Source organism: Panicum virgatum, chromosome 8K (assembly GCF_016808335.1).
Source record: "Panicum virgatum strain AP13 chromosome 8K, P.virgatum_v5, whole genome shotgun sequence".
NCBI classification, from domain to species: Eukaryota; Viridiplantae; Streptophyta; class Magnoliopsida; order Poales; family Poaceae; genus Panicum; species Panicum virgatum.
In genome coordinates, this window is record NC_053143.1 from 11,687,665 (window position 1) to 11,713,669 (window position 26,005).

General features: G+C 44.4%; 1 protein-coding gene and 1 pseudogene across 1 annotated transcript; both read left to right on the top strand.

The window, feature by feature from the left end:
* The first annotated feature begins 969 nt into the window (after positions 1–969).
* Positions 970–2,309, top strand: LOC120646161 (2-alkenal reductase (NADP(+)-dependent)-like). The gene is made up of 3 exons (XM_039922858.1): positions 970–1,260; positions 1,361–1,538; positions 1,643–2,309. Exons 1-3 carry the CDS (start codon positions 1,018–1,020, stop codon positions 2,269–2,271), a joined length of 1,050 nt encoding a protein of 349 aa, XP_039778792.1. The 5' UTR covers positions 970–1,017; the 3' UTR covers positions 2,272–2,309.
* Positions 2,310–6,870: 4,561 nt separating this feature from the next.
* LOC120645445 lies at positions 6,871–10,340 on the top strand (annotated as a pseudogene).
* The last annotated feature ends 15,665 nt before the right edge of the window (positions 10,341–26,005 follow it).

Genomic DNA, 26,005 nt, shown 5'->3' on the forward strand with positions numbered 1-26,005 from the left:
AGTCAACAGTCAAGCCACAGTATTGCCACTTGCCAAAAAGGCCGACGACAACGCCTCGCCACCCACCGGCCACCGATCGAGGAATGGATTTGGCACGCACTTTGGATTCTTCTCATGCGCCACAGTCAAATCCACATCTCGTCACCTGGAGGTGACGACCCTGTATAGCGTGTCTCCTCAGTGTCTCTTCGCCTGGGAGCACGAGCCCGCCATCGTCGCCTTGCGAAACCACAGCTTCAGCCCACAAGAGTGCTTTTTACAAAATTTACTACGGAGGGCTCGCAACGGCCTGTTGTACATGCCCTCAGCCATCGCTCGCTGGAGTTGCTGCTGGCGGTCGTGCGCACGCGCCTGACGTGCTCCGCTCCATGGGGCCCACCTTAGGACGCTCCTCACCTGCTGGATACCTATGTTGGTAGAGTTAAGTTATTTCCTTTTTCTCCCTTGGTTTTCTATTTTTTTAGTGGTTTTCTATTTTGATTTTACTCAATCATTACTAATATTTTCTTCCCATCCATTTCTTTTCCTTTCCCTTTCATTTTCTCATTTCTTCCTTATTTAACATGTGGGCACTTACAATCATTAGCTATATGGCTAATCAAATTCAAATGTTTATGAAAAAATTGTCTAGAAAGAGTTATGCACAAAGTTGTGCGGAATAAGTTGTGTGTATAAATTTACGACGATGTTGCTTGTACAAATTATTTATAAAAGTTCTATTAGAAAAATTATGCTGAAAAAATTTCATTATAATTACACTCGTAAACTTCATTGGCACTATTGTCATGTGGACTTGTGAAGTTTACCGCAAAAAAAAAGTGAACTTGTGAAGTTATTCTGAATAAATATAAGTTATACCTAAAGAGTTATGGCTGACATGGCATGATGATACCTGAACCAGATTACACCTGAACCCCGTCAATAAAACCGTACCAGCCGGAGGGTCCATGCTCGAACAACACTCACTGTCAAAAAGAGCTCAGTGCTCACAAACAACAACTGGTGTCAGAGGGAATAATGGCCGGGGACGCAGTGGCGACGAACAAGAGGGTGGTGCTGAAGAGGCACGTGACCGGGTTCCCCACGGAGGAGGACATGGAGGTCGTCGTCGACACTGTCCCGCTGCGAGTGCCGGCAGGGTCGCCGGCCATGCTGGTGCAGAACCTGTACCTGTCGTGCGACCCCTGGATGCGCGGCCGCATGAGCAAGCACGACGATGGCGGCGCCGCCGAGACGGCACCAGACTTTGTCGTCGGAGAGGTATTACGCTTGCAAAATTCATCTACCATCTTGCTAACGTGATTGGAACTTCAGAATCAGGCATGGACACGTCTTTGTGTGATTGATTGATTCGTATCAGACCTTAGTGAATTTCGGAGTGGGCAAGGTGATCGACTCGACACACCCGGCGTTCAAGGCCAGCGACCTCGTCTGGGGGATGAGTGGATGGGAGGAGTACACCCTCGTCTCCCAGCCGGAGTCCCTGTTCAAGGTCAACCACACCGACCTGCCACTCTCCTACTACACTGGTGTTCTTGGTGAGGGAACTGACAACATCATACTCCAGTGCTCCCCAAATCCTAATCCTTCTGCCACTGCCAGTCACTAACTAAGAGGCAACGATTACCTATCTATCATCCAGGCCTGACAGGGCTCACTGCATACGCGTCGTTTATGGAGCTCGGGAGGCCGAAGAGAGGCGACTTCGTGTTCGTATCTGCCGCGTCGGGTGCCGTCGGGCAGATCGCCGGGCAGCTCGCCAAGATCGCCGGCTGCTACGTGGTCGGCAGCGCCGGCTCCGACGAGAAGGTCGATCTCCTCAAGACCAAGTTCGGCTTCGACGACGCGTTCAACTACAAGTCGGAGGCCGACCTCGCCGCCGCGCTCAAGCGCCGCCTCCCAGACGGCATCGACATCTACGTCGACAACGTTGGCGGCGCGACGCTGGACGCCGCGCTCCTGAACATGCGGTGGGGCGGCAGGGTGGTCGTCTGCGGGATGATCTCGCAGTACAACCTGAATGAGCCATACGGCCTGCGCAACATGTACTGCATCATCCCCAAGGCTCTCCGGGTGGAAGGGTTCAACGCTACTGGCTACTTCCACATGTACTCGAGGTTCGAGGAGGAGATGGCCCGGTACATCAGGGAGGGGAAGGTCGTCGTCGTGCAGGACGTCGTTGAGGGGATCGAGAGCGCGCCGGCAGCTCTAATCGGGTTGTTTTCGGGGAAAAATGTTGGGAAACAGTTGGTGGCGCTTGCAAGGGAGTGAGTTGATGAATGTGTGTTATCCTTTTGTGTGTTGCTGTATGTACAAGTACTACAATGAATAAATACGTTCAGATGTATGGTATTTAATTAATTAACCACGCGCTAAAAGAGAAGAATTGAAGAAGCCACACTGTAATCCTCAAAAAATTGCAGTACACTACTAGATAAAGAGTTATCCGTTCACTCCAAATAAACCGGTGTGTACTAGAGGTCTAGAGCTGGCGGGTCCAATTTGTACTGGTATATTCTGGATGGATGCAAGGCTAGGGAGGTCTTTATTAGTACCGCTACCATCCTGTACTCATGCCTCCACCAAAGTTAGTACCTGTTGGTAACACCATCCAGTACTATATTATCACCGATATTAAAGGGTCCCCAAGGGTTAGTTCAAAATTAAAGTATCTCTTTTTCCAATCACAAATGTTGTGCTGGTGAGATATAAGGAAATTGTAAGGATCATGACCCCGTTAGGTCATTGTTTATGATTTTGGTAATTGTGGGACAACATGATCATGAGATGAATGAGTTTCTCAAGTAAATGCTCTTAAATTCCAAGGATGAAGTAAAAAAGCTAGCCCTAGCAAAGCAAAACACGAAGAAAAAAACTAAAATAATTGTTGAAATGGATGAGTTCTGCAGAGTTTCAAGGCACCAATTAAACCAACACCCTCTTTACAATGGGTCAGTGCTTTGGTCATGCCAAGTGAAGGCCAAGTCAAGACCACCGGTTGAACACATGACACTAGTTTTGAGAGCGTCGGTGCATTTGCCTCGATCAGTACCGATGAAAGTCACATGAAATGCAAGTTGACATGTTAAACCGGTAATGCAAGAAAAGGCATAAGTGCACTAACCCTGCCGTTGTCTAGAGAGCCTGTTTTGGCTGCTGAAGAAGTCCCGGTGCAAGCGTTGGTGTATCCACGTCAGCAGTAGGCACACTATTAGGAGTCCAAAACAGCTATCTGTTGGGTTAGGATGACTGGTTGAACCATTACCACTTCATGCATAGGTGTCGGTTCGACTGATACTATGCTCACTTTTGCTAGCCGTTGGAGCAACCGCTCTATGGAGTTAGTGGCATATATATATATATATGCCTAACCCTAGGTACCCCAATATGGATCTGCTGTCACCAGCCCCTACAAGGGACCCCCAGGGTTTGTCAATCGCCTCCACCTCCACCTCCACCTCTGCCCCCGGCGAAGAAGAACAAAATCTGTTTGGGTCCCGCCACCGCCACCTCCTTGGCCGAAGAGGATCCAACGTAAGAAGAAAGAGAAACCTCTACAAGAGAAGTTAGCATATGAAATGACTCCTGAGGAATTGCGAGCTAGGGAGTGTGCAAAAGGAGGTGGACGATCACTTCAAGCCAAAGAAGCCTGAGTCGAAGGAACCAGTGGATCTAGCAGGGAAGAAGTCCTTTCTTGGAATCATGTGCCAACCAAAGGACAAAGAAACCATGTCGGATTACGACTGCTTTATCCCTAAGTCCTATGAGAAGAAGGGTAACCGTCGGTACAACCAAATTCCCTAGCAGGACAATCCAACCAAATGACACCCCCTCTCAAGGTGCTTTCAAAAGAGGATGAAGCTACTACTGAGTTTGTGGTGGAAACCAACCTCTCAAGAGGTCAGCTCGGATGGGATGAACAAGTTCCGATTCACCCAAGGTCAGTCAGAAAACCGTTTATATTGGGGTAATAACCTCTTATGTGGTCAGAGTTGCTTCAGATGCTACCAACGAGAATGCGTGAGTTGTATGATTGGTACTTGAAAACATCTTTAGAGGGGGATGTAATGTTCGCAGCTCGAATTCAAAATAGGCATTTCCATCGGCGGACGGATAAGGTTTCTATACCATCAAGCCCTTGACAAGTCCCACGTCAGTGTATTTGCTATCTAAGTTTTCATCTCATTTCTATACTCTAGCTCTACTATGTCTGTGCTTTCTCATCCCTTCTTTTATTTTTAATCGTGTAGGATGAAGGTCAAAGAATGCCGAAAAAAGGGGATCTACAACATCAGCATCATGGACCGACAAAGTTATAAATGAGAATAGTGTATAGAAATGGCCAAATCAGATCGAGAACTGACATATTCATGGCCTTGGATATGCAACATGATTGTACATTCATTTTGTTCCGTACAACTTCAAGTGAGTCTTTCGACTTTTTTCATCACTTTAATTTGACAATAAGTATATATCCAACATTTTATCTATGTCCATGTTTAGTTCCCAAAAAATTTGCTACAGTATCCATCACATCGAATCTTCGGACACATGCATGGAGCATTAAATGCAGTTAAAAAAACAATTATAAAGTATAACTGTTTCATACGAGATGAATCTTTTAAGCTTAATTAGTTCGAATAATAAAAAAATGTGCTACAGTATCAAAATCCAAACTTTTTCACAAACTAAACACAGCCTATATATGTGTATCAACATCTTCCACTGGATCTTGCTCTGTGTCAAGATCGATCAGGCCCGAGTTATTGTCTTCAACTCTTTGAGGAAACCAAAAGAAAAGTATCAAAACCTTATAGGCATCATGCAAAAGGCATGGGCTCGCTTCAAAAGACACATAGGAGTCATAGATAAGCCATGTGATCTTCAATTCAAACTTGACTTTCCAGTTTGAATACATATCACACATCTACTGTAATTTTCTTTAAACACCATGAATATTTCATAGCCTATCTATATATAGTGTTTGAGACAGAACCAAGAAAACAACCTATGTGGCTACTATATATGCGAGCACATGCACTATTTCAGCAGGGGCACCAAGAGGATGACACAACTTGATTTCGATGTACATAAAACATTAATAACAATTTCTTGCATTTAATTCTGTACATGTATTAATTGAAAATATTAATGTTTGCATGTGATAGATTTGGAAAATGAATGAGGAACTCATCGAACTCAAGAATCAATATGTGGATTCTTACTAGATGAGGTCATAAATCCAAATAGAGAATTTTATGCGAATCATAGAATAAGCGTGGAACGAAATGATCGAAACTGGAATGACGACGATGACTAGTATTATTTAAAAATTTGTTGGAAAAAACTATGTGCATGGCTTCTTGTATTTGTTTTTGCAATCCCAAGTGCATTAATTTTAGAAGCAATTGTAATATTTCAAGTGTATATAATATAATATGTATATATAATTGCCTTTGCTTTGCTTGATATACAAATACGAATGCTAGATATGAATTCGAATACACAAATGGATACGAATATGAATACTAATTAATTGAAACTAAAAAGAAAATAAAAGAAATATAAAGGGAAACAAAAAACAAATAAACTTAGTACTGATTGGTATGCCGCACCTGGCTCCCCTGCGTGGCAAGCAGTTTAGTATTGGCCAGTTACCAACTGGTACTAAACACGCCATCAAGTAACATGTGTAGTGAGCGGTACTAAGTGCACGCGTAGTACCAATCAGGCGGTACCGGATGGAGAGCCGGTACTAATCGGGGGTTCCCGTCTGGTATTAGTGTGGAGTTTTCTAGCAGTGGTTGGTCTCCTAACCCAAACGGCATGATGAAGAAGAATGAGAGAAGTTGCTTCTAAATGTAACTCACCTACAAGCCGCCTCATGAAGAATCATTTTTCTATGACTCCAAGACCCAAACGGGTCTTGATCTACGGTTGGTGGCACTGCGTATAGCAGCCACTAGTACACAACGGGACTTTAGTCCCGGGTCACAACCTAGGCCATGCGCAAGATAAAAAATATTAATTCTGCGCGATCCAGGACTCAAACACAAGGCATCTAGACTCACGTAGCTTCTTTACCACTCCACTAGGCCATGCGCAAGATAAAAAATATTAATTCTGCGCGATCCAGGACTCAAACACAAGGCATCTAGACTCACGTAGCTTCCTTACCACTCCACGTACACAGCACATGTGAATTTAGATGTGATGCTTTTCTTTTAAATTAACCCATTAAGGACTATTTTGTCCCGATTGGAGCCACCAGCAGGAACTAAAGGCCCTTTTAGTCCGAGTTGGAGCCACCAACCGGAATTAAAATGTCATCATTTAGTCCCGGTTGGTATTACCACTCAGGACTAAATGTTTAGAGCTTTAGTTTAGGTTGGAGTTACCAACCGGGATTAAAGGATGAATTTTAGTCCTAATTGATGGCTCCAAAAGGACTAAAGCTCCCTAGAGCCCCCTAGCCCTAGCCCTTGACTAGGGACTAAAGCCTTTATTAGTCCTGAGTCCAACGGTAGGTGGGACTAATTTGTTGGACCAAAGGTCATTTGTATCATCATCAGGCATCTTTGCCTTGACGTGTTTCTGGTTTTCTATATAGTAACACTTCATCGTTCAGTTTCATTTGCTTTGCGAGATTTCTTTGTGTCGACGACCGATGAACGTGCCGCGGGATTGTCTGAAATTTGGTGTCCAAATATTAATTAACACGGACAAACTCAGGAAGCAGGTACGTATTGTGAACATCTTCTTCCCTTTCTTATAGCAGCAGTAATTTACTCTATGTGTGATCTAATGATTCATATGCACCATTGTACTGATTTGCTTGATGAAATAATTCATGAATACATATCTAGAGAAATGATGATTGATGGACGTCTCCTTGATGCTGCCACAACTGGTGACGCGGTGACAATGAAACACTAAGCCCTTCATGACCGGGGCGTGCTGCTTGGAACAACCCCGCTGGGGAACACCTGCCTCCACATCTCCTCCACCCATGGCCACCAGGGGTTCTGCATGGATGCCGTGGCCCTGAACCGGTCTCTCGTCTCCGCTATCAACGCAGATGGGGAGATGCCACTCCTCACCGCAGCGACGAGTGGCCACACCAGCTTAGCTTCGTTGCTTCTCAAGTGGTGCCGTGATCTCCAGCTGAGCGAGTCAATCTTGAAGCAAGACAACAAAGGGTACAATGTGCTGCACCACGCCATCAGAAGCGGCCACAGGGAGCTCGCACTGGAGCTGATAGCAGCAGAGCCTGCCTTGTCGGAGGCTGTGAACAACAAAGACGAGTCACCCATGTTCATGGCAGTCATGAGAAACTATGAGGATGTCTTTGAGAAATTATTGGAGATTCCGGGCTCTGCTCATGGAGGAGCCGGGAACTACAATGTTCTGCATGCTGCCCTGAGAAATGGCAATTCAGGTGAGATCTGCGGTATGGTGTATATATCGGGCAAACTGCAAATCTTATCTCATAGTACTGTACTAATTAAGCCAGCGATTTGTGCTTTAACACACCATCTTATTTTACTATTTCTAATTAGAGGTTCTTTGAAGCCTCCACGTGAAGCCACCTAGGATTTTAGGTGGACTCTCCAGAAAAATAGAGAAATCCTAGAAATTCTCATAAAAATAAGAAACATTCGGCCATCAATCCGACAACTCTAATCATAATAGTCATTGGATCTGTTATCTTTTTTAATAAATTACCCATCTCTACCATTATAAAAATAAACTAAAGTAACCCCCTAAACATGGATTCTTGGTGGACTCTCTAGAAAAATAGAAAAATCCTAGAAATTATATCCGGCCATCAATCCGACAACTCTAATCATAATAGCCATTAGTTCTGTTCTCTTTTCTAATAAATTACTCACCTCTACCATTATGAAAATAGATTAAAGTAACACCCTAAGCATGTATCTAAATTATCCACTTCTGCCATTATAAAAACAATCTAAAGTAATCACTAATCTTCCTGTAAATTACCCACCTGTACCATTATAAAAATAATGAAAATAAGCCCCCAAAGTTGCATATAAATTATCCAATTATATTATTATTAAAAAATAAATTAACCCCTAAATCTGAATCTAAATTATATAATTATAGTAAAGTATTAAATTGCACCGATATAAAATTCTAAATTATTATTTCTATCATCATTAATATATTATTTATGTTATTATTTATATAAAATACTACCCACGATATATGTCATCATGTATTCATGGATGAGATAAGAATACCAATTCACAACCAAATAGTTCAATTAAATATATATCAAATACACATGGAGGTGTGATGCAAAATGGAATCTATTGCAATAAGATAATGATAAATATGTATTTTAGAGTATGTGTTAGAATATTTAATAGATGAAAGAGGGCGTGAGATAGATAGTTATAATTATTAGCTATAAGCTTTAAGCACGGGTTTAGTCTAGTGATTAACTAATTACGGTACACAAATTTCATCTTTCCATGGGGCGCTAAAAAGATTGATTGTCGTCTTTACTCTTTACTGCCTTGATCTGCAGCTATCGCTAAAAAGATTGTGCAGACTCGTCAAAGCCTGGCCAGAGAAGAACAAAAGTCTCATCACAATACTCCAATGCATCAGGCCGTGCTTTGGAACAAGATTGACGTGTTAAGAGTGTTGTTGGAACATGATCGGTCTTTGGGGTATGTAGTCACCTCGGATAAGGGTGTCCCTCTCCTTAATTGTGCTGCATATCGGGGCCATGCTGGGGTTGCTCGAGAGCTTCTTAAACATTGCCCAGATGCTCCGTACAGCAAATGGAATGGATGGACATGTCTGCACCAAGCTGTATGGCGTGAAAAGACTGAGTTCGTAGAATTTGTCCTGGGTCTGCCGCATCTCCGTAAACTCGTAAACATGCGAGATTCAGACGGAGACACTGCTCTACATCTGGCAGTCCTGAAGTGGAATCCGAAGATGGTCGCTGCTTTACTGCTTTACCAAGACATAGACGTTACAGTTGAAAACAACGAAGCTGCCGATGCAACCTACAGATTATCTGTCGACACCAAGGCCAAGACTTTAAACTGGGTACGTATTTTTCTCAGTACGTTGTTAGCTTACACAAACAAGCACCAAGAAAAAATAATAATTCTCAAGGAAAGAACAGAAGGATTTTTGAACTGTTTGAAATCAACGGTGACAATAAACTTTTTAGTTTCCAGGGACACTACAGATCATGAAAATGGTTATTACATACATAGTCTAATGTGGTACCCAAACCAAAATTTTGGATGGCGTCCACTAGAATAATTCCTACTCTGAACTGAAACAGTTCCGTATTAAGGAATAAATGCATTTGTGGTTATATCGTTCCAAGGAATACATTGTCCAGGGTGGCTTATTATTGGAAGAAGTCAGCCATAATTCCATAACATTGTAGGCTTCTTTTTCTAAAAATCCAGTGTAGCATTGTAACTGGATGGGAATATCACTGAAAAAGACAGTTGCACCAACCTCGCATTGATGTAGATTTTCATTTCGTTCATATTTGTTTGAATTATGCAGAATGAAGTGTCAATGCTTATGTTGAAAGCTGATCCTCAAAATGAAACTTCTATTTATAATCTCCACAAGGATGCCAAGGATGAAGTGACAGAGGTATCCAAGAAAGATATCAAGTCACTGACTGAAACATACACAGGCAACACCTCCCTAGTTGCAATCCTCATCGCAACAATTACTTTTGCTGCTGCATTCACTTTACCTGGAGGATATAGCACTGATGCTGGAAACGAGGGGCTTCCTATCATGGCAAGGAAGTTTGCATTTAAGGCATTCTTGATCTCTGACACCTTAGCATTGTGCTCCTCACTTGTTGTTGCCTTCGTATGCATCATAGCAAGGTGGGAGGATCTTGAGTTCTTGCTATACTACAGATCTTTTACAAAGAAGCTTATGTGGTTTGCTTACATGGCGACCACCACGGCGTTCGCAACTGGTTTATACACAGTTCTGGTTCCTCATCTCCAGTGGTTGGCTATTGTGGTTTGCGTCCTGACGGGTTTATTGCCCATTGTTACTAAGCTGCTAGGTGAATGGCCCATCTTGAAACTGAGATTTCGGCTGGGTCGGGCATTCAAATCTGAGCTCCTTGATATGGTCTAATCTCTCTGCCTTACATTATTGGTGCCATCTACTTTCTTATTATTTGATGAAAGAAACAAGTTTATGTTGCATGAGCTTCGGCTGATGATTTTATTTTGGTAATGCGAAACTCCGTGTAATGCATGTATTATGTACTTTGAACATTCTTATTATGTCAGGCTTGAGCAGTTGAGACTTGAGAGTGATGTTCTGTTTCTCACTTGGACTTCCTGAATAAACTAGGCGTGATCGCTAGGTTCATGGATATTATGGGAAAGATGAGCAGCAATGGCAATGATTGCTCATTTATATTTTTCAAAGGTAATAATTTTTTGTAACGGAAGTTATGAAGCAAAAGTACCATGGCAAAATATGTTTTAGTCAAAAAGATGCATATCTCTATCTACAGGATAGGATGCGAGGATAAGCATGGTTCAGAAGTGGCATGGCTTATTCTGAGTTGACCACAGTAGCTCACGTAAAGTCGTAAACGTAATCAGAGATCCTGTTGTACATAAGACCACAAAGAATGTTGCACTACTGCATTTGTGGTCATAGAGAACAAACAGTATAAAGTATAAGGGGCTTTGGAGTTCTTACCCCTGCTTCGAAGTGAAATGGTGAATTTGCCCCTATTTGTTGAACTTTGCAAATTTACCCCTGCTTTTTGGAAACGAAGGAAGTGTTTGCCCCTATTCCGTGAAAGCTAGTTAACAGTGTTAAAATTACATTGAAAAGACCAATTTATTCTTACGGATTTGCCCCTACTATTATCTGAATTTGGTGATTTTACTCGTATTTGGAATAGAAGAACATTTTTACGGGTCTGAAATGAATTTTCTCAAGCAAATTGAAACTAGATTTTTATAACTTTCAAACATGACCAAAATTTGATAAATTTTTCAAAATTTTGGCAGCAACATGACAAAACATGATAAGTTCTAGTGTATATATATATATATATATATATATATATATATATATATATATATATATCCAACAAAAGGACCATAACACACATATATATGTCCACCAAAAGTAACAGATCACATTCCATCATATCCATACAGAGCTACCATTATGTCAAGATCAAATTCCAACCCGCAAGTCCAACAAAAGCAAAATATTAGAGAGCTTATACAAGTCAAATGACAAGCATCACATCCAAGAATCTGTGCCTAACAATGCGGCCAAACTCCTTGTCTTTCTTCCTCTTCCTCTTCCTCCTCCCCTTCCCCTCCCTAGTCCACTTGCTGTTGCTCCTACCGCTCCCCATCCTCTTCCCCTTCCTCTTCCTCTTCCTCTTGCAGCACTTGCACTTGCACTTGAAGGTAGTAAAATTGTGTTAGTGGACAAGTTGATAGTAAAGCAAAGAATAAAGGATCTTAATTTGCAAAAAAAAAATTGTGCTCATCCATCACTCACTTTGATGTTGGTGATGCACTTGGGTCACTACTCCCCTCTCTTGCTCCATTTTGTGAATATGAGAGTTTTCTCTTTTGACTAGCAGTGGGACCTCCCTAGCAATGCTTAGTTGTATGGCCTAGCTCATGGCACGCTGAATATGTCTTTCTTTTCTTACTTGTGCCAACCTCATCATATGCCTTGATCCTAGATTTTCTTGGTCTCCTAGGGCTTGTTGATTTTGTAGCTTAAACTAACATGTGGCCAGCTGTCTTTGGATGTTATTGGATTGAAAGTACATGCATATGTCTTTCTGAACCTATCAACAGATAAGTATTCATGGACAAACTCATCCATTTGTACCTTCCTACAAATGCTTTGCAATGAAAGCTAATGCATGGGTGCAGGGCTTTCCAGTTACTTGCCAAGCTCTACAAGTACGTGTTTTTTACTCCAAGCTAACAGCATGCCTAAATCTGTTCATAGTTACTTCAGCTGTCCAGCACCACATATTAGTACCTCATGGTCCTTGATTGTCTTGGATTTCTCATTGAGAGCATTGGTAACAGGTGGAATAATTATTCCTGGCATGTTTCTACCAATCTTTGCTCTCAAAACAAATTTCTAGATGATTATTTGTCTTATCTTATCATGCATATCCACAATCTGATAATCCTTGGTTCTGGACACCCAACTATTGAAAAATTCAGATAGAGTGTTATTGATGTAATCTACCTTGTATTTTTCGCTGAATTTGCTTCTACTCCACACATATTGATGATTATCATCCAACCATGAAAGTGCACTAGGATCCTTCTGTTCTATCTTCCCTATTGAATAGTTGAATTTGTCAGTTGTAAAGCTCTTGGCAGCCCACCACATATTCTTACCATAAAGCTCACTATTGTATCCATTCTTCTTCATGTTCTTCCACAAGTGCCTCAGACACTCTCTGTTGACACTATTTTTTGGCACGTGTAAATCTGATTAAGGTAGCCAATGAAGAAATGGGCCGATGCTGAGATGGAGAAAGGAAGATGTTGGTGTTTAACCGCCAAGCCCACCGAGGGATACCCCCGAGGTGGTTGATTGTAGGCAGGGACTTGCTGAGATCAGGACGCGATAGTGCAAGGATCACAAAAATTTAGATAGGTTCGGGCCGCCGAGAGCGTAATACCCTACATCCTATGTGGTGGTTTGTATTGCGTTAGATGATTGTATGGGTTGCGTATGTTTCAGAGGGGTCCCTGCCCTCCCTTATATAGTCTGGGAGAACAGGGTTACATGAAAATCCTAGCCGAATACTAGCAGAGTCCTAGTCCAAAATGCTCGAGTAGTTTCCATGTATGTCGACTAATCCTATGCCTAATCGAGTAGTTACAAGAGGATAAGGTACATGCCATGTGCTATCCCTTACTCTAGAATATTTCACACTTATGAGCAGTCTCACTGTCCCAGGTCTGACAAGCCCCCGAGCTCTTTGTAGTCGAATACTGTAGGCGTCAGGTACTTCTAAAGGCGTCTTCGAGTGCTTCAAGTGCTTCCGGAATCCATCGAGTGCTTCTGGAATCCATCGAGTGCTTCGAGTAGTCTTCCGAGTACTTCTTTGGCTGCATCGAGGCTATGAGGTGCTCAAGCCCCGAATCATCTTTTTATATGGTGCATGATGAACTCGCGCTCCATATGGAGTAGCCTTCCGAGCCTTAGGTTGAATTGAAGAATCAGGCTGAGGATCAAATCAGTCTTCAATCATAATCTTCCAAATCTTGCTTTTTCAAATTTCTTTGAAAAATAAACCATTTATGCCATATATCCGCAGCCCCGAGCCTTGAATCCAAATTCCATTGGTTTGGAATAAAGGATCGAATGTCGTGGCATGCAATGTACAAATTTATTTTGATGGTAGAGATGGAAAAAATTGATTCTGAAATCTGAATCCCTCTTTTTTTGGAATACAATCCCAGAAAAAAAGAGCAGACAGATAACATTCTCAAAGATCCTGGAGTTGCCGCTCAAAAATAAATCATAACTGGCGCGTAACTCTTTAGCTTCCAAGTATTTACAAAATTGCCATTCGCTGGTTTATTAAAACCGCATGGTAAAAGTTAGGGTTTTCACTCTTGCCCATTCACAGTCGCAGCCGCCATTTCCAGATCTGCTTCCTTGAAAAACTTTTGTGCTCAGGACACTTTGTACCCCAGCACAAATCCATCAGCCCCCGGGTGTATGCAGAAGAAGCAATTAGCGACCATTCGAAAGAAAGCAGCGAGCAAGGGGAAAGGCAGGGTGGGCGGAACTAGTGAGGCAACTCTTGATAATGGATGGAGAGCAAGTAAGTGCTCCGAATCCCGCATCCTTTCCCTTGTCGATGAGTGCATTTTACAACCTCAGGATGTAGTCTAGTGGTGATCTGCTCTAGGGCAGATCTGACCATATGAGAAAACAAAAGAAACCATCATTTTTACTGCTTTTATTGAGCTTGGTTTTGCAATCCCCACAAGCGACTTCTTCCACCGTCATCTTTTCCACTGGGAGATTCAAGCGCATCACTTGACCCAAACTCCATTCTCCATATTTTGATTTTTTTTCTCGTCTGTGCGAAGCTTTTCTGGGGATCGAGCCCCATTTCATTCTGTTCCAGCATCTCTTCCATCTCAAATCCCAACCTAGTGCCAACAACATAGCCGAAGTTGGAGGAGCTGGCTTGCAATTACGCCAGGGGATGGACGAGAAGTATATTTCATATGATTTGTCCAAGAGGGTGATCGACTGGAAAACTGGCTGGTTCTATATTGGAAATCATGCTCCAGAATTGCCGAGGACTGTCAAATAACCAGAGCCTTTGCTTCTAAAGGATAGGAAAAAAAGGTTGGTATGCGAAGTATCTCATAGGGATAACATCTTGCTAGGCATGGGAGCCAAAAAACCACTCGATCAACCCGTGCCTTTGACTCTGCAAAGCAGAGAAAGGTTGGTATCCGAGATGGTTTATAGGGACAATGCCCTACTAGGTGTGGGAGCCTAGAAACCACTCGATCAACTCATTCCTTTGACTCTGCAAGGCAGAGAAAGGTTGCTATTCGTGATGGTTTATAGGGACAATGAGCCTAGAAACCACTCGATCAATCCATGCCTTGACTCTGCAAGGCAGAGAAAGGTTGATATTCGAGATGGTTTATAGGGACAACACCCTACTAGGCGTGGGAGCCTAGAAACCACTTGATCAACCCGTGTCTTTGACTCTGCAAGGCAGAGAAAGGTTGGTATTCGAGATGGTTTATAGGGACAATGCCCTACTAGGAGTGGGAGCCTAGAAACCACTCGATCAACTCATGCCTTTGACTTTGCAAGGCAAAGAAAGGTTGGTATTCGAGATGGTTTATAGGGACAACACCCTACTAGGCGTGGGAGCGTAGAAACCACTCGATCAACCCGTGCCTTTGACTTTGCAAGGTAGAGAAAGGTTGGTATTTGAGATGGTTTATAGGGGCAACGCCAAGGCGTGGGAGCCAAAAAACCACTCAATCAGCCCATGCCTTTGACTCTGCAAGGCAAAGAAAGGTTGGTATTCGAGATGGTTTATAGGGACAACACCCTGCTAGGCATGGGAGCCTAGAAACCACTCGATCAACCCGTGCCTTTGACTCTGTAAGGCAGAGAAAGGTTGGTATTCGAGATGGTTTATAGGGACAACGCGTGGGAGCCTAGAAACCACTCGATCAACCCATGCCTTTGAATCTGCAAGGTAGAGAAAGGTTGGTATTCGAGATGGTTCATAGGGTAAGTCATCCTAATAGGCGCGAGGATCATCGAATAATTGATGCAATATTGGGTAGCAAATAAAGTTGTAAGAATACTTGAGAGGCAGTCAATTTGCGACGGAAATCAACTCTTTACTTATATAAGATGTAAAAAAGGGTTAAGAAACCCTATTCCTAACAAAAAAGGTTCTAACATGGGACCTATCACTTGTTTAGAGTGATTTGCACTAAACAATGGTTACTTTATGTAAAGTAATAAGAAGGAAGTAAAGTAAAATGTAATGAATCTTTAGCCGCGATGAAGATCCTGGCACGGGCCCTCCTCTAGAAGGGGTGCTCCAAGGGCTCTGCATAGGGTGCGACACTCAAACATGGAGTGCTTGCTCTTTGGGTGCCACTTGCATTGTTGGTGTAGGACACGGGTGAAACGTTCTTGGGCGAGGTCTTCTTTGTTTGGCTAATAGGTAGTGTAGGTTGGTGATCAGGGCTGATATGACGGCGCTTGCATGCCTCCACCCGTTCCTGGCGCCTGGAGATTATCACAGTACTGGTGTCTCGGCCGATGTTGTTGACATTGCGGAGATCACTATTAGAGTAGTCGTAGGAGCCGCCGACTTGCTGGTGCTGGTGTTCTTCTGCGCGAGGACATTGTATGTTTCTTTTTTTATTATGAATATTCCTGCACTCTCTTTCATTAACCTCCATCTGGAAAGTTACTGTGAGACGTGGAGGAGCTGGGGGAGATCGCCGGTCTTGATTTCTATCTCTGTTGTCACTGTAGTTGTATCCATGTCATCGTCGGAGAGGAACTTGTCATAGTTGCTTGAATTGTAGTCAATGAGATCGACTTATTCCATGGGAGATGAGATCGACTCATTCCATGGGATCATCTTCTAGCTCATGGATCTCACTGATGCGAACCATCAGGACTTCACGACTAAGATCTCGAGTCGCTGAAGTTTCTTCTTCTTCTTCTTCTTATAGCGGTACACCTTCTTGAAAAGGAATCTCTTTGCTCAGGAAGGTGGGGCTTCCGAGAATCTGGTGTGCCTATTTTTCTTGCCAATGGACAGTTCTGCTTTGGGGGTTGATTTTATAACTAGGGTTGGAGTAGAGTCCTGGGCGATGTTGTCTTCGATGTCCGAGTTGAAATCGACTTGATTTGAAATCGGAGGGTCATTTCCAAGTGGAGGCGGTTTGTTTAATTCCGTTTCCAATTTGGAGGAGTATTCAGACATTAAGCATAGAATATCCTTCGCCTGTAGGGCGACATCATTCATCCAATCCATGTAATCTTTGGCTGAGGTGACGTGGTCATCCCTATCGTCCCCAGAGAGAGGACCGCCTTGTGGAAGAAGTCGTGGGCTATTCTTCGCGGGCTGTGCTTCGCAGAGCATAATTGGCCTTTGGGTGAAAATGGGCATCGCAGCCGGTGGAGCTGAAGGAAGGAGCCAATGAGATTGCGTTGGCAAGTTATCTTATAGATTTTATATCGTTTGCTTAGGAAATATTGTTTCTTGGTAGTCAAGTTGTAATCTCAATGTATCAGTAACGGGGTCTAGGTTTAGGCTATAAATAGCAGACCTCCATCATTTGTAAACTTTGATCAACCACATCCAACAAAAAAACTCTACTTTTACGCATCTACCTTTCATATCGGTGACTTCGCCAAATACCTAGTTGAAGTAGCCTTTTCTCTTTACTAGTTCTTCTCAGCAGGCACGTTCATCGTTTGCTGGTAAGTTCCGAATCGAGTTGCGTAGATAGGCCTAGGTTGATGGCGCATCGCTTCTTCCTCTATCTATAGCGCTTAAGTTATCAAACACATTAGATCTTAGGTTTGTGGCGCATCGCTCTTACCTAGATTTAATTTGTTCACCAATTTATCGATAGAAGTTATCAATCTATTAGATTAATCCGTTTAGTCTAGCTTGTTGGTGCTTTTATCACAAGTTACCGGTAACTATTTAGATCTTGCTAGGTTAATCGGTTTAATCTAGTTTGTTTTAAGCTTTTAGCACAAGTTATCCAGCTTAGATCTGCATGCTATTGGCTTCCTTCATGATCTCATGGTCATAGCCGATTGGATCTAGATCTAGGTGTTGTTCTCAAGTTGTGCTTTTTTGAGTGCAGCTTGCTTCGATGAATCGGCTGGTCTGAAAGCCGATTGCTGACATCATCAATATCGGCTAGCCAGCCAATAGCCCCTAAAATTTAATGTTTATCCTTCTTATCAATTGCAAGTCAAATTGACTGGCATGCCAAGCGCACTACACTTGCACCATTGGGTTCGGTACAACGGAGCGAAGTAGATCTCCCCGGCCCTAGCGTACATGGAGCGTGAAAGTCCGATCTGCGGATTTTTGCTTCAACACTCTCTATGTTCCACTCCTGGGTACATATTTTCTACAACTCTCTCTATTTCTTTGCCCATATCAGTACTAATGACCAAACCTGCATGTGCACAATTTATAGCGTGTAAGACAACATGGTCCAAAATGTTGCCAAACTAAAAGATGCCAATCTTTGCCTACCTATAGCAGTACCAATTGCTTTCTTTAAGATGTTGACAAACCAAGTACATTTTCCTTGGACTCGGTCTCAATCACTCCATATGCCATTGGAAAAAAGCAATTATGGCCATCAACTGCCACAGCTGCAGCCAACTAGCCTCTTGACCTTCCTGTCAAGTGAGTAGCATCCATGGCAATGAAGGGCCTGCATCCTTGCAAAAATCCATCAACACATGGTCTAAGAGCCACAAAGAATCTCATGAAACACACTTCACCATTGTGCTCCTCAGTGTCTAGATTGATAATGCTGCCAGGTACTGATCTCAGCAACTCAGCTTGATATGTAGGTAGTAGGTTATAACTATCAGCCCACTTCCTATATATTATGTCCAGTGCTCTGTTCTTGCCTCTGACAACTCTATAGTAAGGAATTTCCATAGAGTACTTCTTGTTGAGCCTTTCTTGCAACTCCCTTGGGCCCATTTTAGGATTATCTCTCAACAAATCCACCAATCTATCAGCTACCCATTTATTTGTGGCGATTGTTCTACCATAACTGTTGACTAAACCACTAGTATGTTTTGGACCACTTTGTCTTAACCTAGAGTCTTGTGAGTTAAAAAATGAGGTACCTTGCGGCCAATGTACTTCTTGCTTGTAGATGAAAAAAACTTCCAATTGCAACCACTAGCAGCACTCTTGCAGATTGCTCTAAATCTGGTCTTGTCCTTTTTCACAATCTCAAAAGCATGACCGTTCAATATAGCATGGTGTGTAACCATAGATTTGCACTGATCAACATCCAGAAAGACTACAACAACATCAATACATGGAGCATCAACATCATATGAAAACGGGTGAGGATCAAACTCATCATCCTCATCAACTATTTCAGCATCAAGGTCAAACTCAGGGTCAGAGCCATCATCATTAGAGTCAAAAGATGCAGCCAAATCTGTGTCATAGCTGCTATCACTTGCTGTCACAAGTGAATCTATGTCAGAGTACATGCCCTCCTCGTTGAAAGCTGCACTCTCATATCTGGTTGTTTTTTTTTGGATGTGGATTTGCCTCTCACATTGTGGCTGTATCATTTGTAGCTCTCTCAATTGTGGGTACTCTATTCCTTATGAAAGGGTGACACCTATGTTTCATTAATGAACAATGCAGTAGGCCCTCAAAATCATATATTCGAGCAACAATATGAACTATCTCATTGTCTACATTGAGTTCAAACCACTCAAACAATAGCTCATCAGATTTTATCTCAATAGAGTGACTCTCCACCTAACGCCACAAAGATATATGTTGCTTTGAACCCTACATGTAGTGTTCAGCAATGAAATCAACTAACTGCAACATCTCATAGCTATGTGTGTGAACAATTTGTGTTGGCAAGGTTTTACCCTACCGCCATTACTTGGGCCCCCCATCATGCAAGCTAAAAAAAGATCGAACTCTAACAACCAATTGCACATCTCTGTGATTTAACCTACAAATCATAGCATCGAAATATAAAGTTATCAGAATCTATCTAGAGGTCATATATGATTCACCCTACAAACCAAATTCAATCCACACGATTTGGATCACAGCATCCATTTTACCTTGATTTTTCCATACTGACCATGTCTGCAAGGGCTCTAGCTGCCTGCTGCATGCTGCCTCCTCCTCCCCTACTGCTACTGCTGCCGGATTCCCTCGATGCGCCCGCACACACTGCCCCTCCCCCCTCCACCCCCCGCGCGCGCCCGAACCCGCTGGCTGGCTCCACGCGCTCCAGCCAGGCCCCGCGCTCGTGCGCGCCAGCCTTGCCCCACGTCCAACTCCTCCCCTGCACAGCCTGCAGGCCCGTCGCCGCCTGCTCGCCTCCTCGCCTGCTAGGATTCAAGGCATGGGATCAGAAAGGGGGCTGTTTGGTTGTGGAATGAGAAAGGAGAAAGATGAGGATAGAGTTAAGGGTACCAAGGTCTTTATCCATTGCTCTGAGTTTTCTTCCGATTTATTTTTATTGTTTTAGTGGGTATACATCTAAGAGTGTTAAAAGTAGGGGTAAACGGAGCCTTCGTTTCAAAAAAGTGGGGGTAAAATCATACAACTCAAAAAATGAGGGTAAAATCACCATTCGATATCAAAATAGGGGCCAAATCCCAAAGTATAAACATCACATTTATCCTCTGTTTGGAAAAGAGGTTGTAGGAAGTAAATCCTTAGAGTTTAGTAGAAATTTGAAAAAATCCTAAAATTCCTAGAACATCAACTTTTAAATAGGCCCTTATACTGCCATTTCTTCCCAGTGAGGAAATACGTCGAACAGTTGCGGTGCAACAGAGGAGCTGAGCCCAGCTAAGTGTTGACGGTGCTTAAGTGCCAAATCCGACCGTCAGCTAGACTCAATAATAAAGGAAAACTATACGCCTTACTCACGTATTTGTATCACTAACCTTGCTCCACAATTGTTTTCGAGTTTTGTACATTTCAGATGAGGAAGAGCGGAATAAGAAGAAAACACACAGCAGAAGCCACACAACTACGCAGAAGATCGCATCCAGCATCACCCACTTACAAAGAGGGCCCACCTGGTAGAGCAAATGGGCGCTCCACGCATAATACACACAAGAAAAGATACGAGGGCCTACCTGTCAGCCTGCTAGAGGAGGATAAGGATGAGGGGCGCTAGGGGGTCGGCCGAACCCCAGGTTCGGCCGAACCTGCCCTGCCTCCCGTCCAGGTGCATCTCGAGGAAGAGTATCTGCCAAGTCTCCTGGTCACCTTCCATATGTGTGTCGACGGGATACCGACCTCCACTAGCATAAATAGGGCTCCCTCTCACCCCTCTCAACACACACACCTCTCATTCCACTCTCTCCAAGAAGGCTCTCTCTCTCTCTTGCTCTATTAGCTAGGTAGTGGAGCTAGGCTAGTTCTCTTTTAGCGAAGCAAGTTGTCCTCGGGGTCGTTGAGCAGTCCTCGACTCCCGGTATGGCTTTGTATTCTTTTTGTCAGACTTCTGTTCATAATATAGAGATATGCCATGGTTGCTTTACTATCTTGATAGTTTATCAATCCATACTTTATTCGTTCATGAGTTATGCTAAGGTCTTGGTTAGGCCAGATGATCCAGGTATGGATAGAGGTTTGTTGTGCTTTCGGGCTTGCTCTAGTGTTTTACTTGTCCATCCGAAGGGTGGGAGACCCGGGGACGCTAGAGTAGTGACTTCATGCACGAGCGTGGTGCTCGGGTATGCGGGATCCATCAGATATGACCGTGCTCCACGGTGTGACTAGGATAGATGGCAGGTGGTGACAGCCCTATCTGTCCGGCGTAACAACTGTGTTACATTTAGCGTATTCCCCGATGTTCGGGTTCGGTGTAGGAGTTCATGCAAAGTGGTAACGGGACTGGGTGTACTCTGGTGTGGGACCTTCTCCCCGCTATCCCATTTTCTTGGCACTTGTAGTCCTAACCATGTCGTAACATAACCCCAGCTTTGGATAGAAGCACTGGGACATCTAACCTAGCCTAAGCTCCAGCTGACTTAACGTAGGATAGAGTAGTCCTTTGTTTTGTCGTTTCTCTTTTATTCCTTCCTCTTGGAGTGTGGTTGTGTGCTGTGTCGCATTACCCTTGCTTATTTCTTTACCTGGACTTACCCCTGTTAGAGTTTTGCCTATTGCTTGAGGCACAATGTTATGGTTAATGTTAAGTACAGTACCTTTGCCACTGCCGTCCTGAGGACCAATGGTGGTCACCCTTGGATGATGAGTGATTGACAACATCGTGTGGATTTGATGTATCTCTTTGCTCGGGATGTGCAGGTGTAGGATGCGGCATGGCAGTCGATGGTGCGTGGTGAAGGTTAGGCGAAAGATTCATGCTGAAGGACCGTGGTGAAGGATGGACGCGAGTAGGCTCAGAGAAGCGAAAGGTTCATGCCGAGGGACCAAGACAGTGAAGGGTGAATGCGAGTAGGCCTGAACTAAGGGACCCGAGGAGGCCGTGCGGAGCCATGGGCGGTCCACATGGTGCACGAAAGAGCAAGAGTACATGGTGATGAAGACGGCATCGGCCAAGTCGGCGAGGATGATGGTGAGTCAAGTAGGCGGCCCGTACGGCGGGCACGCGTGAACGACTCGAAGGCGTCAAGGCTCGGCGGGAGGTCGAACACGCGTCGACATTGGCGGTTTGACCGATTTGGCCTCCAAACCAGGGAGTAGTCACATCGTGCGGCGGTGTGCGAGAGAGTTTGACCGGTTTGGCCTCAAAACCGGGGGAGACAGGTTTGACCGGTTAGGGTCTCAAAATCGGGGACGGACTTGGCGCAGTCAAGGTCCGAGCAGAGGGCATGTGGCGTCATCGTGAAGCTTGCGTCGAGGCAAAGCGAAGTCGTGAAGGTGGCGTGTCTGTCCGGCGCTCCAGTAAAAAGATGGACAAATTTGCCCCTGTGTGGGCGGTTATTGTAAATAATAGTGTAGGGGTGTTTCTGTCTTCTGGAGGAGACTTGGAGGATAAGAAGAGGGGATGGGCAGCCATCCAACCTGGTCGGCCAGTTGCAGTCACCGCATCCTTCTCCCTCTCATTTCCTCTCTTTTCCCCTTCTCTTCTTTACCTAGGATTAGAGATTGAGATGGATTTTTGAGAGATTTGCACTACGAATTCATGGGAAAGGAGGCCCTTCCCTCCTAGAATTCATGGGAAAGGAGGCCCTTCCCTCCTAGTGCCCTCTGGGCTTTCGATTTGCTTTAATTTTGTATCTATTCTATGGATTTTGGTGTTCCTTGTTTGTGCCCCTGGTCTTCTTGTCTGTGCGTGCGCAGGTTCTGGTGAGGCTGGCGGCACTGGTGGCGTGCTGGGCGAGCTACGGGGCGCGCGGCCTCACCTAGCTACGGCCTGGTGGTGGGCGTGGGGCGCTAGGCTTGCGCGGCGACGTGTAGAGGCCAGACGCACGCGGCGGTCAGCGTTGCAGCGGCTTGGCAGCGCAGCAGGCAACAGCTAGGCACCCAGCGCGTTGGTCCCCAGGCAGTGACCGGCGCCAGGAGTAGCTGCAAGCTGCACCTGCGGCAGCAGCGGGCCAATCTAGCGCAGGGGCGAGCGGCCAGGACAGCACAGTAGCAGAGACAGCAGCAAGAACCGCACACAAGGTGTTCGAGACAATTTCCATCCAACACTTTTGTTAGCACTTGTGTGTGTTCTTGGTTGAATTGCAGGCCACCCCAGCTAGCGGCCTTTGAGCGATAGCAGGCCGGTGATTGCACAGCTCGGAGCGAGGCAACCAGCAGGCCAGTGCAGCTTTCATGCTAGCTCTTGGACCAAGGTGCAAGCAGGCCTATGTTGATGGTCACTAACGACCTGTTTTGACCGTCAACTCCTGCACAAAAATGAACCATAATGTGGAATAAATGCTAGAATAGACTTATTTACAAACGAATTCCACATATGATGTTCTAGAATGTGTTCAGGTCATTTCTAGCTAATTTTGCCTCATAATGGTGTAGTTTGATCCAAGACACAATGTTCCAGCGAATCAGGATGTGGCACGTGTCAGAATATGGAGTAGAAGGGCCCACCAGAGCAAGAAACCGACATGACAAAAGCCAATACCAGAACCAATGACAAGTGGGCCCAGGAAAGAACCCATGGACGAAAAGGGAAGGTCGGTGGGCCCACTGGGAGGCCGGCTGACCAGCCTAGTTAGCCGACCTACTCGTGGGCCCCACTGACTTAACCTTGCCACGTGGAGGAAGCTCATTGGATAACTACGTCGGTTTGGAGAGGATCAGCTCAGATGAAGCTCCCCTCGGCCGTGGCTCCCTCCTATAAATATAGAGGGCGGGTGGAGAAATGACACACACAACACACCCAACTCAACTCACCTGTATAACAGCGACGTGATCTCTTCTTCTAAGCATAGATTCTAGATCTAGAAAGCCCTCTCTTCTGTATTCTCCACACCGGCGTGTGTGTCTTTGGATGAACCTGAACCCGTAGATAGCGTGCTCACATTTCTCAGTGGATACGATACCCTGAAATATTCTTGGGTGAAAGCTACAACGGTATCCGTGTACTTGCGGATTTTATTCGTGACGTTACAAAGTACCAACAAGCTTTCTGGCGCCGTTGCCGGGGAACGGTAGCTACATTATCTTCGAACTCAGTCGTCCTCGCATCTTCTTTTTTTTCTTTAATTCTATCTCAACCCCTACTACCCATGGAGCAGCTGTCCCTTTTACAGATCTCTTCACCCAAGAGCGAGTTCTATGAGCCAGCGCCCTCTGCTGACCCAATTCTTTCCACTAGCTCTGAACTCGACTTAGGCTATATAGCCTTTGTTCAGGCAAATTCCTTTTCAGGAAGGGATTGTGAAAATCCCTACCATCATCTGCGCGAGTTCGATCAAGTGTGTTCATGCAAGAAAATCTCGGGCATGACACACGAAACTCTTAAATGGAAGTTGTTTCCTTTTTCCCTTTCGGGAGAGGCGAAGCAATGGTACATTCGTGTCGTAGGCTGTGTGAATGGAAGTTGGATTGAACTTCGGGACAGATTTTGTTCTGCGTTCTTTCCGCTTTCACGAATATGTGCCTTACGAACGGAAATCTTGACTTTCTGTCAGAATGATAAGGAATCAATCGGTGTACCTTGGGCTAGATTTACCTTATTGGCAAAATCAGGCCCAAACTTGTCATTATCCGAGCATTTATTGCTCCAGCATTTTTATGCTGGTCTTGACAAGGAGTTTGCACATCATCTCGATCTTACCTCTGGAGGATCTTTCGCTCATCTTACCTAGCCAAGAGCAGGGAAGTCCTCGATAAAATCTTGGACAGAACCTCTTTCGTTTGTATCCACGAGCCAGTTCCCACAGAGCCCGAGATGCGTCAAGCGGAACCTTCAGAAATTGAATCGGAACCCTCCGAAAGCCAATCAGTAGATTCGATCTATGAGACCACCCATGAACTAAAGTTTCTTCGAAGTATCGAGCCGGATGTCTTTGAAGATTTCGGCAACACCTCAAGATACTTCTATCAGAAGTGACCACCAAGTCCTGTCACTCCTACGGATCCCTTAGAGGAAGATTTTCTTCGGGAGACAATCCAAGAGTTGACAACGCTGATAAGCAATGAGTGGCTGCAGGAAGGAGAATCATCTTTAACCCCAATCCATCTAAAATCCCCATCCTCATCATTCCGTTGCCGTCTCCAAGATTAAAATGTGGACGCTCTCTACAGTCCCACTGTCGGAGCTAATCTCATGTCAGATGAGTTTGCCTTAGCTTTTCTAGGCAATTACAAGCTCACTCCGACAGACAGACAGCTTAAGAGACCTTCAGGTTCTCTTACGAGCAGTTACGGGATAATCACCTATGTTCCATTTTGGCACAATGATGTTAAAGTCCGTCTAAACTTCCATGTATTCGAAGATCTCAACTTCGATTTCTTGATAGGACATCCCCTTAAGGCTCTCTTTAAGGATGTTCCTAAAGAGGGATGTTTAAACATCAAGTTAGGGAACGACACTCTCCACATTCCTGTGGATCGAGCATTAAAATGCTCAGTGGAAGATCTCCCTATTCTAGAGCCAATCGAGGAAATAATGGCCACTTCCACCTTCGAGTCTTTCAACTCAGACCTCGAAAAGGATATCGTGGAAATGCCGGAAGAGGTCAGCGATGCAGAAGAAGACCCCGATGAAACTTCTGAACTGCCCGCGACTGAAAAGCCATCACGACCTCCGATTGAGCTAAAGTCTTTACCTTCCGGGCTTAGATATGCCTTTCTGAATAGTGATGTAGAGTCTCCCATGATCATTAGCGACAAACTTTCAGAAGAGGCGACAAACAAGCTCATCGCCATTTTAGAGAAGCATCAATCAGTCCTAGGCTATACCCTACAAGACCTCAAGGGCATCAGTCCTACCCTTTGTACCCACTGAATCCCTTTGGATCCCGCAATAGCACTTTCTAGGGAACCTCAAAGAAGGTTGAACAATGCTATGAGGGAGGTGGTGAAGAAAGAGGTTCTCAAACTCCTAGATGCCGGAATTATCTATCCTGTTCCGCATAGTGAGTGGGTAAGCCCAGTTCAAGTCGTGCCCAAGAAAGGAGGCATAACGGTGGTGGAAAATAGCAAGAACAAACTAATTCCCCAACGAACCGTCATGGGATGGAGGATGTGTATAGATTA